We start from the raw sequence: 14,138 nt of genomic DNA, 5'->3' as shown, positions 1-14,138 counted from the left end.
CATTATTCGAAATGTCTGAACTGCATGACTGAGCGTAATGGATTGCGCTATAGTTGTTTGCCAGCACAAATAGTATGATAACCAACATGACTTGGTCCAGCGTTCCGACTACAATGCGGAATGTATTTTCCCCCATACTTACTAGCACACAATAGTCAAAATTAATGCTGATCAGTGACCACCTACCAATGTCCCAATGTGCGGGTGGCTGTTACAGCCCAGAATGCTTGGCATATGTCTCGGTGTGCTTGGTATGTCTTAGGGGGCTTGCTTGGCTGCTATCAAGCTTTAAGACCCCTTGGTGACCCAAGATAATACGAATGGCACTAACCTGTCTTGGGACGAAAATGACAATCTCCTATTTCGGTTGTGGTGCCATCTCATTTGTACATAATACCCGGTAGCATGTGCAGGGCTTGCCGATGGTTTGCGTGGTTCGGATACAGGACATAGCTAACCGGGTTCCAGCCTCAATTCAGCAGCACGACCGCGAACGAGGAGGGATCTCAGCCATGGAAGATGATGCAGGAAATCCAAAACCTGTTCAAGCCGGAGATGGCTGCCGCTCTTGAAGCCAACGCCGAGTCCAACGAGATCGACGAAGAGTCTTTGGAGCTCGAGCTGGCCAGGCTCCAATTCAATCCCGCGAGACCCAACATTGTGAATGCGGAGGAGCAATACTGAGAGCTGTGTTATCACACTCGGGGCTGTTGAAGGGAGGGGCTGGCCTGATCTTAAGGCATGACTGACCCATTTGTCATTGCTATATACGATACTATCTAGCCTTCCATCTCATTTGCAGAGAGGACAATCAACTATTTGTGCACACGACCTGAATCGCCTTTTGCTAGTGATTGACCTAATTCACTGTGTTAGGGCCTTGAACGTAATGCTGTCATTTGCAATAGTCTTGATCTCAATGTACAAGAATGAATCGCGGATAAACAGATGAAAGAAACTGCTTTCAGCCTGGAGTACCGGCAACTGTATCTACGTCACGAGGGAATTCTCAAAGTCCGGGTCTCGTAGAGTATCAGTCGCGTGCTCATTGTCGAAGAGCCAGCAGGAGGCAACGTCAAGGGTGCAGCATTTAACCTGCCGGTAGACATCAACAGAGACACTAGTGCTTGCCCAGCCTGCTATTTCTTCTCTAAGGCGATTCGATACCCGAGAGAGGATACCGTCGAGGGTCTGAGAGTTGAGATTGTACGAATTGGAATAGGGATGGGAAAACATACGTTTACGCTTTCTGTGCTTGTCGTTATCTGTCATAGTGACTATAAAACTGATCCTGCACCCGGTGAGACATCGACTGTGTCATTTGATTGGGAAGTTGCTAAGGGCCCAGGAAACATACTCGTCTAACAGCTGATGGTAGAAGGACGCATCCTTCTCGAACTTACTGCTGTGTATCGTGCGAAACCCGTCGTCGATCACTCACATCATGGAGTCCAATCCGAACGACTGGGCCGAGGCGACGATGGAGAGGGATTCGGCTACAATTCTCCATTTTTCTCCATCGGACCAACAGCAACCACAGGTGTGAATAGGGGACGGAGAAATGAGCGTCGGTGATGTTTTTTAAACCGGATTTGCGGCGGCGATGGATTGATGCAATGACCCATGCCACAAGAAGAGCGAAGCCCACGGCTACGGCAAGTATGCCTTAAGAAAAGGCAATTGGTCCTTATTAGGGATAAGAAGATTTCAACAGCAGATGCTTACGCCGCGGATAGAGCCGGTTTGCTATAGTTTATCCGAAAGTGCACAGGGATTGAGGATAGAATCAATGGTTTCAATGACAAGATGTCAATGCTACCTTATTGGAGACGTTATTACTGGGATCACGGCTTGGAAATCAAGCAAGAGCGATTCGACATGGCCCAAGAGGGAGTGAAGAAAGCATATAAAAACTTTGACTACATGTACCTTATGGACAAATCAATGCCTTCTCGCGCATGTTGATCGGCGAGGGAACATGGGCCCCCATTCAAATGGTCGAGAAGCTTTCAAGTGTGACAGCCAATGATATACGCTTGTACTTTCCCGAACTGCTGGGGAAGATGCACATTGAGATCCTCATTCACAGCAACTTGTGTAAGGAGGACGCACTAAACATTACAAAACTTGTGGATTCCACGCTCCTCCCATGTCGATTGCCAGAGAGCTAGTGGCCGTCACGCCGCATGATTACACTACGAAGTGGAGCAAACTATCTCTACAAGCGAATACTGCAGAACACGGATAACGTCAATCATTGTCTGGGATACATTATCTCTGTCTGCTCTGTCTCAAATCGTTAGCAAAGAGCCAAGATGCTACTTTTTTTCCCAGATTGCCGAAGAACCGTGTTGTAACACGCTGCGCACAAAGGAGCAGCTGGGATATATTGCCAACTCAGCTGTAGTCGTCTATGTGATGGCCGGCACATGGCGCATCCTCCTGTAGAGCGAGAAGGTTTGCTAGTACCCCGAAGGGCGCCGTGATTCATTTACTGAAACTCGAGCCGGATATGCGCTTAATGACCGACGACACGTTTGAGAAGCATAAGATCGGATCGATCAACAAACGCTTGGAGAAATTGAATGATATGACTCAAGAAATGTCGTGTTTTTGGACTCATATCACGAGTGACGTCTTTGACTTTGAGCAAATACGTTGCTACTTTCCAGATTATTCCAATATATGTGACCTGCGGTCTTACGTTTAAGTCCCTGTACATTGACTAACTCGATCGACCAAATCTCAACAGTCTATCACGACGTCGAACACATTGAACCATTTACGAAGAAAGATATACACGAGTTTCCCAACCAGGACATCCATCCCACTTCTCCAGTCGCGCAGAGTTGTCTATACATCTTATTGCACGGACATCTACTGGAACTTCTAGAGGAGACTGAGCTGCAGCTGAAGAAAATCCTGACACTTCAGTGCTGGATGAAAATCAAGACGGACTAGCAGTCAATGGACATGAGCCTTCAGTTTCCAGCGCGAAAATTCCCGTCAAGGTTGAAAATGCGAAACAATGGAAGGCACGTCTGCGCCTTTCAGCGGCTGCAATACCAGTCCCAGGCCTAACCGAATTCGAGAAGTTTGGACCAAAGTCACTAAGTGCCTTTTCAAGTCCTTCCTTGGCGCAGTCTCGGAGCCATCAGTACTGAGTTGCAGTGACATCATTATCTCCAGAAGAGAGCGGTCTTCAGGGCTGATTGGTACCTTTGATCCTTTCAAGAGAGGATGACAGGAGAACCTCTGAAAGAAAGAGAGCAACGGCGAATCAGTGCTTACATGAGACGATTATATATGAAGGGGACATGCAGATCAACCTCCCCGAAACTCTCTCAAAGTAACGCACTTGCATCTGCTCTTAGGTGACATGCTCTTTCTCCGAGCCTAGAAGAGATGATTTTTCCCGTAACTAGTCACGGCTAGAGTCCGCTGGCTATGCCTTTGACGCACCTAAACTATGTAAGAAATTGAAGAAGCAGTATGAACGCATAAGAGTATATAGGGAACCACGCAGAAACGACGGAGCGAACACTGTACAACAAAAACATGTAGAGGATGTCCAGGGAACATCACTTATCACTCTGTTCCTTGGATGGCGGATATGCGGTTTCCTGTCCCCACAGATCCTGTGGGCCACCTTGGCAGACCAGTTTTTGGCATGTGGTTTTTACCACATAAGAGGTTCTACGTACGACCAAGGCCAACTTCCATGAAGCAAGCGGCTGCTTCAGCGTTGCTGGGACGAGAAGCGAGGAATGTTCGACTTTAGCTCACGTGACCTGCTGGTGGTGCAATCCACAATGGCTCTGATATGGGTTACGATGCAGGATTACACAGCAGGTGGTGATCAAAGTGGAAGGACATGCAGATCACAAGACAAAAACGACAGTGGGGGCCGTTTGGAGCCAGATACCTAACACAGTATAATGAGACCACAAATGGTAAGGACTGAACATGACAGGACAACAACAATCTTGTAGTGCTGGCCAATGCTTGGCAGCGCTGCGGGATGAATCGACCGAGTGCGAGCTCCACTTTGAGGAGCTGTTTGGCAGGACACGGTATGTGGGGGTTGCCTGTCTGGAAAACGATAGTGTGCATCCTGTCAGCCTTGAACTTGTTCTAGTTCTTGAACTTGCCCAATATCTTGAACCAGCACTTCTCACTTCCGCGCCCTGTATACTACTGCTGCCCACAGTATTGCAAAGAGTATTGCGGGATGGGGCCGCTTGCGTTGGCTCAGCATGCATATTTGAAAGACCCTCCAAGGGGTTAGCGCGATCTTACGTCAGCACTATTAGCAGACCGCTTTGTCTCTGCTGTGTTTCTGTGCATACTCCGGAGCAGTAGTAGAAAGAGGAAAGTGCACTGGTAACCCCCAGTCAGCTCACAGCATCTGCCAGTAATCGCGGGCTGAAAACCAACCTCTCCTCTAAATTGCTTCTTGGCGCCCAGAAGCCATAAACAGCCGGCTTTTGACTGTCGCTGAGATAAAGTGTTTGAGAATAAGACTGTTGCATCTACGATGACATACACTGATACGTCACTTGTTTACACCAGCCTCTTTGTCTGCCCAGAAGTATGGAGCACCAGCAGCTATTATTATGAACATGGCAACAATTCCACTACTTCGTGCCAGAACAAAAACTTGGCCCAGGCCATCAAGGACCTCAGCCACAATTTCACCTACAGCCTGCTCAGCCTCAATGGCGGAAACACCACCGTCGACATGACGGACTTGACCTGCCGCAACTACTATTCCTACGGCAGTACGGCCCTGCTCGGGGTTTACTTGAGTGCGCTGGCCGTCATGATTGCGTGCGTCGTCGTAGGCTTCCTCGCCCTGCGACGAAACGGCGTTTCGTACAACAACTCGTTCTCAGGTGTCTTGTTGACGACTTAGGATCCGGAGCTGGACGGCTTGGTCGTCGGCCATTGCTTGGGATCTGGGCCGCTGGAAGGATATATTGATAAGGTTCGGCTGCAGTTTGGGGAGGTTGAGGGCGCAAATTTGCGGCGTAGGCATGCAGCATTCGGATCCAAGGGGTCGGTGATAGGCCTAAGGGCGAGAATTTTTATTAGGTAGTGCTAAGTAAAAAAATGATACTATATATTCATTGTGAGTGACCCGGGCTTTGTTGGTGCGGCGGGCCTCCACAACGAACAAATCATACTGATCCTGCCGCTATCCAGTAATTATCTAATATTTTGTATGACCTCCTTCTCCTTTCTCACTGCCTGACATTTCGGTAGCATAGGTTTAATTAGATCCCTGAATGTTTCCTTAGAGATGGCATCATAGGCAGCTTGAACTATCTGGTATAGGTCATTATATGATGGTTGATCATCTTCGTCTTTCTTTGGTCTAGACTGGTCGTGGGGTGGGTTTGGGTCTGCCTATGGCATAAAAAACCCACCCCTAAACCCATGCGGGTTGGGCTATTAGTTTTCTACTCTAGAGTGCATTAACGTACAGAATTTATGTATATAACTTCAGTATATACCCTTTTTAGTAGGTATAAATTATATATTTATGTATATGACTCTAGCCCATACTACTTTCAGAAATAGTGTAGTTTTTGCGACCTTTTAGGTTATCCTATACCCTGTAGGTTGGGTATGGGTTTACGGGTTGGGTAAGCCAGTCTAGGAGGGGGTACTACGTTTGGGGGTAGGTATGGCGTATTGATTGTTTACTACTCTGTAGGTTCACTAAGATAGGATGTCTTATTAGATTTATATAATACAACTTAGGAAGGTGGTAATAGATACTAGAAGGATTCACCCCCTGCAAGGCCCACTGTACTAATAAACTCACTGGGCTCAAACATAGTATGGAAATTATGGTCCATGAGGCGATGGCTGTAAGTTAGTTAGCTGGGCTACCTCATTCATGGCATATGCTGGTAAGTCAACATGTTCCCTGTAATATATCTGATGTATCCGCCTATAAGTAAAGCAGTAGGGACGGCACAGCGACCTTTCTATCCTAATTTTAATTATCTGTGCGACCTTCAACTTGAAAGTAATCTTAATACCCTTCATGTCTTAGTATAATAGCAGCACTTACCATGACAAGATCCTCCCTCTGACGGCATGACTGCTGTTTGGCCTTATTTGACCCCTTGAGGATGCTGTTGGTGGGAGAGACATGCTAGGTAGCACTAGTTCGACAAGAATACACTGTACCTCAGATGGGTCTATCAACTGCCCATACTTTTTGGATATCCGAAGTCATGCAACAAAAACACTAGTGGCTACTTCATGCTATAAGCTTACACCATAATACATAGACTTCACAAGAATGGATTGAACATGGTAATTTCATTGGCTAGGACTGATAAAACCATGCAGTTTTCAGCTTCTGACTCACCTACTTGCTCACCTATTTGTTTCTTCCTGGAACCAAAAAAGATATATGCAGTGATCCATTCCTGTAAGCACTAACACCGTTCTGTAATTGCTGAGGAAGATTCTAGATCTCAATAGGTTTAAAAGCCTCTCAACTCATCAGCATATATAAAGCCCCTCAGGTACGATAGAGATTATAATCATGACAGCATCTTCCTTGATTTCTTAAACCCCTAAACCTACTACATACTAAACCCTCTTCTTGAGTCATAGTTCACCATGAAGGCTCATCTCCTCGCATTAGCCTCTGTCATCCCTTCAGCCCTTGGCTGTCTTCACTATGTTGGTCAAATATACTTGGCGCCCGGTGGGCCGCAGCTCCAGACCGCTTGGATTATTGACGATGGGACCCTTGTGTGTGACGCAGCTTGGGGCCACACACGTACTATGGCGGGTTACAAGGTAAACTGCAAGAATGGTTACTCCCTGGAGGTCGGGGCCGATGGTGGCCAGGCTTGGTACGGCACGCCACACGGCAACTTTCGCTGGACCCAGGGCTACGACCGTAGTGATAATTTCATTGTCTGGGACAATTGGCGGTATTGCTAAGGCAAGGTATGCTTCGTCTCAAGCCTTAGATATCTGGATTATGGATATGCTAATGGCCGTACTGTTAGGATCGGGACTGTTCGAGATGGCTTCAACTGGCAGAAGCTTGTTCCGAAGAACATGCGGATGAAGATCCTTTGCCTCAATATCCTCCCTAATATGTTTCGGTCTGCCTAAATATCCTCTTGGACACGAAGTGGGCGAAAGAAATCAAGAGGGAGCAGAAGAGACAGGCAACTGCAGATGGATAGTGAAAGTCAAAGGTGGGATTGCGCGAACGTGTCTCTCGTTTTATAGAACTATAATCAAAGATATGGTGAGGGCTAGGCTTTCGCATCAGTGATATGGTGATATAACTTGATTATAAGGTGTCATCTCATCATCGCGTAGAGTATTAGAAAGTTTAGTATCATGGAAGGTACTACTTAGACCTCCTACCCGTAGCTGAACGCATACAGAAAACTATAAAGAAAATGCTCATAACGGCCTATTATAACCAGTGACTTCAGGTATAGTAAGTATTTAGATATGGCAGGGAGTAGCACCTTAAAAAGAGAGCAGAGTTAGATATTGACATGTGCTGCTTCACATAGATAAGGAGCTGTAAATGGTTTTAACTAGTATTAACTACTCATTCACCAGCTGGTGCTATATATTAGCTACGCCATGCTCTTACTAGTTAATCTTTCCTGTTCTTTAATCTGGTTGTACCAACCATGTCCCTCTAATCTACTTATTTAGATAGCTAGATACTGAATGATTAACAGGCAATAAAGGGACATGTTGACTGACCTACATTCACTCTCTGCTGATAGACTGAGTACTATTAGCTATACCTTCCAGTGCATTCTAATTTATTGCTTATGCAGTGTCGCTGTCAATAATGTTTACATAAAGAAGTGAGTACATAAAGAGTACCGTATGTAAATGGCATTGGATTCAAGATATTCCATAGACCCATTCTTCCTGACCTACATCCTGAACCACTAATGTTACCCCGCCGAAAGGGGTCTCAACCTCGGGAGAGAAGCTTTTGTTGATACCCACTGTACCAGTTCTGAGGCGGGCTGAGACACGCAGGGCTCTGGAAAGGTCTTCTGTGTAGATGGAAGCTTTAGGACGGTCAAAAACTGCTAAACATTATAATGTATGGACCGGTTTTATACCGGAGAGGCCAAAGTCCGTGTTATTGGCAAGTGCTACTGCCTCTTCGGCCTTGAACGTCTTAACCACTAAGACGGGACCGAATACTTTTCGGTGTAAACTCGGCTTTCCTTGCTCGGGTCAAAAAAGCGTTGGCTCTACGAAACAGCCCTTGTCGTCTATGCGTTTACCGCCATATATCAGGTCAGATTTCTTCTTCCCACATTCGATGTAGCCTAAGACCCGGTCCATTTGGCTTTTATCCGCGAGAGGGCCGAATAACGTGGAGAAGGACATCGGATCTCCGAACCTGATCTGAGCTTCCTCGAACAGGCTTTTTTAGGGAGTCTATAAAAGAGAGAGCAACGTCCTCCTGAGATATAGACCCTTGAAGTTGCTTGCAAGATGTCAGTTCGTATCCAGCAAAGTGCAAACTCAACACACGAATGCTTACCAGCACAAACCTGGCCACCATTAGTGAGAAATCCATATGAAGAACTATTTTACAGTGAGTTAAATACTTTCAAGGGGCTTAAAATCTAGGCAAATAGTACTCACCAGGTTAATGCCGTAGGCATATGCGCGTCATTAGCCACTATAGCCGGCGACTTACCGCCTAATTCCAAAATGCAGTGCTTGAGGTTGCTTTTGCCAGCAGGTTCTTGGACCCTGCGACCAGCGGCCACAGAGCCTGTGAAGTTGATATGGGCGATGTCCATGTGGGAAGCAGGTAGTGCTCCCGTCTCAACACCACCAGAGACCAAACTGATGACCCCAGGGGGAAACCAGCCTCGCAGACTAGTCGACCGAGTGCAAGTGCGCCCAAAGGGGATTTTTCGGAGGCCTAGAAGAGACACTTTATTTATACTGTTAGGTTTGGAGCTGGGTATGAGTCTGAAGGTGGTTTACTGTGTTTCCAGCAGCAAGCGCGGGTCGCAGCTTCAAACCCACGTACCTAAAGTACTATTAGTAGCCGGCACTTTGGATGGCATGCACTCTTACAGAAAGGTGGCCTTGAACGAAGCCAGGAATGCGCAGACACCCAGAGGCTCATAAGTCACGATCTTGTAAATGCCGTCTTCTGGTGGATACGGCTCTCCAGCAATCTTGTCTGCATGGCCTGCATAATCTGAGGTCCGTCAGCGTCGCTGCCGTGCCTCTGGAGGTCGACTCAGATCCACTCATAACAGAAGTACTTTGAAACCAGGGGTATCATGAACTTCATGCTCGCCTTTGTGACGCCCATTGCAATGGTTCCCAATTATGAGAAGAGAGTCCGCATGATTTTTCAATCAGGTCTGCTAATCGGAGCAAACACCTCGCTCTCTGATGACCACTGAAGCTACCCCAGGGTCCAGTGCGGAAGGCGGAAGTGGCTGCTGCAACCACAGTGTTGATGTCTTCTCCGCCAGCAACTTGAAGGTCCGCAGTAATTGTTGAGCCATCTGTCGGGTTACAGACAGCGATAGACATTTGGGCGCGCGAGTAGACATACTGTGTCACTTAGTGTACTACAGAAAGCCCTAAATGCAATTGTGAAGGAGAAGAGCCTTACCTCGTTGTTAATAAACAACCTTGTTTCAATTGGAGACATGCCTTGCGTCAATGGGATAAACATGCGGAATCTAACAAAGATCAACAGGGCAGGACCAGAGTAGGCAGGATTGGGTGTACGTTGTCTGAAGAAATGCGGATAATAATATATAACGAAGTCTGCAGCCTGGAGCCTTTCAATAGCTCTAAGATAGTATGATACAAACCACCCTATCGGCCCATGGGTGGCGCCGCTTGAAATCCTTCCCTTTTTTTTGGCATACAGTGCATGTTTGAGGTGATTCGACAACAAAAAGCCTATAATGCCCGGTGGAGCGCCAAATCCGCCCCACCGCCACTTCCAGGCAGGGGTATGTACGGCAGATGGAAGCGGACGTGGTTATTGCTGGGGCTTAGTGGTCTATTGGACTATTGCTGTACTATCCATCTACTACAGGGATGCTAATATCGTTTCTGAATGGATTGCTTGAGATGGTATAGTCTGCGTTTAGCAGTGCTATGTTATACACTCCAGGCAGAATGAAATGTCTAAAGCCTTGCTGGTTGTTTTGACTTGTCGTCCAGACCGAGGCCTGCAATATACAGCAGCGGTTATTCTGTGTTGTTATTTTCAACTTGTTAGATTTTTAACTTATGCCCACTATTGCCAAAGTACCTGAAATTCAGACTCCCATCTACAGTATCAAAACCGTCAATCTACTTACTATTACAGCAAAAAGATATATAAATTGGATTCTGGTTATGTGCGCCACGAACTACAGCCGGAAGATGCACTCATTTCGCAGAAGAGTCTGCTCTAATTAAGTACTCAACCCTTCTGAATACTGACGCCTAGATACAAGTGATTGCACGCTTGGTTTGTCAATATCCCTAGGCTGAATAGTACATAAGAAGCACAGATACAGGAGTCCCTGACATCCTCTGCACTCTTAGGATTCTACCTAAGTATAAACCTACTAGTAGTGTCGTGCAGGACTGCACGTTGGCCATATAGAAGGGCTGACCATAAGGTCTGGTGAGCATAGTTTCCTCATTCGTGCCCTTTTCACTACAAAGTCTACATCCAGGCCTGTCGGGTCCGCGTAGACTCTATATCAGCTTTTCTGGAGTCCATTGGAATTGCCTAGACTGGCTGATCCAGCCTGCATGGGTATGGGTAACCTAATAGGTGGCAGAACTACTATATAAAGCCAGTGTATTAGGATATTAAACTCTTATATAGTTTTTAACATTTTATATTTTCTTAATACAATGACGGATGCCGTGCTTACCTAATTTAATCTTCTATATTATAATCATCATCCAGCATAATGGTGATTGATAAATAATTTAAAAGTATGTAAGTTCTAAGATGAGGAAATATTTTATATTGGGATGGTGAGGTCACATTGCGCACGACCTTGTAGACTAATGTTGAAGGAGCCAGTTCAAGAGCCCAGTATCTAGTCTATCTGTCTATAAATATCGTTCCAAAATACCTAATGGTTGGTGAGATATAAAGGAATAATCATTTGTCATGGATTGGAATACAGTGGTAGTGGTTTATATTAACCTTCAAAATTAGGGTTGTCTAAGAATGATTTTCAATAACCACCCCTTTCAAACCCATAATATTTCAAGCCTGAATTAGTATAATGATTGATACTGATTAAAACATGTACCTTATATAAAAAAAAAATTGTATAAGGATGTTTGATAAACCCTAGTTAGGAGAAATTGAGTTTTGCAAACCATTGAAATTAATCCTTTAAGGATATATAAATCAAAACTGACCGATCAATCCACCATAATCCTCTGCCCTGGTAGCAACGTAGCCAATTCCACCACTTGGATAGCTAACGATCACCCGGCTTCTGGATATGACAGTTGTCCCTATCCTGGTCCCAATTCCTCGCAGTATAATCAACAAGGACATCCCTACTAGTATAAGTCCGCGGCAGGTAATCAATGACATCTTTCTGCGTATAGGGAGCTCCTATTCTCTTAAGAGCGCCGAGGATTCTCGGCGCAAGGTAGTCGGTGAAAACTACATCAAATGAAGGCGGGTACTGAGGCAGGTTCGGGAAGCTGGCATTTGCCCAGAACAGTTTCATGTATCTTTCGTCCTCGATAACAGGAGAGTGAAGGGTGTCGTCTCCGTCGTTGCCTAAGGCATCGTGCGTTGTGTACCCTGGGCTGTATTCTTTCCGTTCCCTAGCCTGATGATCACTATGATAGTCAAATATGTTCCGGAGCTCCAGGTGTGCCTGATACTGGGATCTATGACCCTCTTTTTTAATCACGTAGGGTTCATCATAGTCGTCGTCATCAATGCAGGAAACGTTTTGCTTTGCCTGCAAACTTGAAGTCATCTTTTTGAAATGATGACACGGCATATTCGCGATATACAGGAAATGATTCGGAAAGGGCACGACAGCATAGGCGTCCCCTGTCGTAAAAGGGCCTTGGTAAATATTATCCCGGATTGTCCCGTCGTTGGAAATCACAACCCGTGCAAGGTGTGCCCGCTCCTTGTTAACAACCGTATCAGCGAGGGCAACCTTTAGGAGCTCATAGATATTGCCGTCCTGTCCCACTTTCTTGCAATTGAAGCAGTATTCTTCTTTTGCGCACCCTAGGAAATGGGTCAGGTTGAGTAACTGTCGGGCTTTGCTGATATCATCGGTGACCTTGCGGCCCAGGGGCATATCAAAGGATGCTGGCACGGACGGGTTGTCGGTGTTTCCTTCCAGGTTTACCGTATGGTACGCAAATGTTACACGGTTCCAGTCCAGGTATCGGCGATCTAGAAGATAAGGGGCGTCGTGTGTATCTCCTTGTCTTCCTACGGCGCAGGATTTGTTTGGATGGAGATCGTCACCCAGCAGCTCCTTCGTACCAGACCATGTAGGCGACAACACGTTGTTCAAGGCCACCCATCCCACGGTATCGCAATACTTGCCAGATTCAATACCCGAGGATCTGTCGTCATAACACGTGAAGTTTCGATGATGGGCGTGGCCCCCGAAGAGCTGGATGGGCTTATCTGTGGAATTCCTGATCCTATCGCGCAGACACACCATAGGATTATCCTTTGTAGGATCCAGGCAGGAAGCGTAGGTAGGGATATGACCAACAATCACGTAGAGGTCAGCCTCTTTCTTCATGGCTTCCGCAAACCATTCCTGTTCAAATATCCAGCTCGCATTGTGAACCTCTGTATGGTTTAGATCCCTGAGGATAGGGTCATTGACAGTGACTCCAAAGGCCACGATCCGTAGCCCGTTTCTGGTCTGAAAAGCGCGATATCGATTGCCAATTGATTTAAGTTTTTTATCTTCTTCTACGTCGACGTTACTGGTGAGAAACCGATCACCAAAGACTCGCGATAGGTTGTAATGGATGTTTAATGCTTCTGCCCAGGTTCGAACGCCGTGGTTACCAATAGTCACGAGATCGTAATCAATGTTCTCAAAGATACTGTCTGACACAGCTCCTTTGGGGCTTGTACTGTCGCTGAGGCCGCCACCGTCATGGAAGTCTCCTAGGAGAACGGAAAGGTGACCATGTCAACATGGGAGATGTTTCTCGAAGTAAAGATGTTATCATTGAAAGAGAACTCACCACTCTCGATAAGAAGAAGATCTACCTTCTTGCGTAAGGCTTTATCTTTCATGTGCATGACAAAGGAAACGAAGTCGCCCCAGTCAGCACCCCAGCTGGGTACATTTGCGTGCCCATCAAGCCATCCATGAGTATCCGTTGTGTGCAGAAAGTTGACCCTCCCCCAGGGGAGAGGAGCTCGGGGTATTTCAGTTGCGTTGAATGCTTCTTTTTGTTGTTGAGGATAAATAATGTTGTCGCCGAACACAGTGCACGGCACTCTGGCAAGTGCCAGCAGCGCTGCAATGGAAAGCGCAGTGTGAGACCGCATCATGACGGCTCTCGAAACCAGTAGCCTGGTTTAGTTCTGATGGATGACTTGTAGTAAGGTCTATTCAACCTATTCAACCTATTCAACCTATTCAACCGGTAGAGTCATATACCAGGTTAAATCAGTGCTAATAGAAGACAAGGCAGAAAAACAGGGCGAAGGACAGGAGACGCAGAGAACAGAAATACTTATGAATACCTGCCACTGCTGCTTGTGGCATCCCGAGGTAGTGGCAGCATACCATCCCTGCTGTTTCACTCTGATGTTACACTATGAATGCTGATGGGTGGGAGCTACCAATTGCTAAGGTGGCTGCTGGATCCCTTGCTGAAACAGTTACATTTGGTCCTACAAACTACTATGGTTCCCTCCCATGGGTCCCATCGGCCTGGCGATCCCCATGCCCAGGATAACTTCCGAACATACTGGGTCTGGATCCCTCAGTATATAGCTGTGACATCACAAGGGATGTGTACCAGAACATACAACCATCATCAGACACTGACCGGCTAGTTATCCTTTCCGTTTCCGACAATAACTAAGGCATATCTTCCTA

General features: G+C 46.4%; 4 protein-coding genes across 4 annotated transcripts; 3 read left to right on the top strand and 1 right to left on the bottom strand.

Moving 5' to 3' along the window:
• Positions 1 to 2,025: 2,025 nt before the first annotated feature.
• AFUA_6G00193 (uncharacterized protein) lies at positions 2,026 to 2,961 on the top strand (the record flags this gene model as incomplete). Its single annotated transcript, XM_726444.1, has 3 exons — positions 2,026 to 2,097; positions 2,209 to 2,444; positions 2,712 to 2,961. The coding sequence occupies 3 exons, from the start codon at positions 2,026 to 2,028 to the stop codon at positions 2,959 to 2,961; spliced, it is 558 nt and encodes a 185-aa protein (XP_731537.1).
• Positions 2,962 to 4,370: 1,409 nt separating this feature from the next.
• On the top strand, positions 4,371 to 5,101 carry AFUA_6G00190 (uncharacterized protein). The gene has a single exon (XM_726445.2). The coding sequence runs from the start codon at positions 4,538 to 4,540 to the stop codon at positions 4,913 to 4,915; it is 378 nt and encodes a 125-aa protein (XP_731538.1). The 5' UTR covers positions 4,371 to 4,537; the 3' UTR covers positions 4,916 to 5,101.
• Positions 5,102 to 6,810: 1,709 nt separating this feature from the next.
• AFUA_6G00180 (uncharacterized protein) lies at positions 6,811 to 9,555 on the top strand (the record flags this gene model as incomplete). Its single annotated transcript, XM_726446.1, has 3 exons — positions 6,811 to 6,962; positions 9,323 to 9,411; positions 9,467 to 9,555. 3 exons carry the CDS (start codon positions 6,811 to 6,813, stop codon positions 9,553 to 9,555), a joined length of 330 nt encoding a protein of 109 aa, XP_731539.1.
• A 1,949-nt stretch (positions 9,556 to 11,504) lies between these two features.
• Positions 11,505 to 13,585, bottom strand: AFUA_6G00160 (Ser/Thr protein phosphatase family protein; the record flags this gene model as incomplete). Its single annotated transcript, XM_726447.1, has 2 exons — positions 11,505 to 13,192; positions 13,273 to 13,585. The coding sequence occupies 2 exons, from the start codon at positions 13,583 to 13,585 to the stop codon at positions 11,505 to 11,507; spliced, it is 2,001 nt and encodes a 666-aa protein (XP_731540.1).
• Between the last annotated feature and the right edge of the window lie 553 nt (positions 13,586 to 14,138).

The sequence above is a fragment of the Aspergillus fumigatus genome, chromosome 6, assembly GCF_000002655.1.
Source record: "Aspergillus fumigatus Af293 chromosome 6, whole genome shotgun sequence".
Taxonomy (NCBI): Eukaryota; Fungi; Ascomycota; class Eurotiomycetes; order Eurotiales; family Aspergillaceae; genus Aspergillus; species Aspergillus fumigatus.
This window is presented reverse-complemented; position numbering and strand designations above follow the sequence as displayed.

Bases quoted from the DNA above. Each gene is read 5' to 3' on its own strand.
- AFUA_6G00190 (XM_726445.2), top strand. From the start codon at position 4,538: ATGACATACACTGATACGTCACTTGTTTACACCAGCCTCTTTGTCTGC.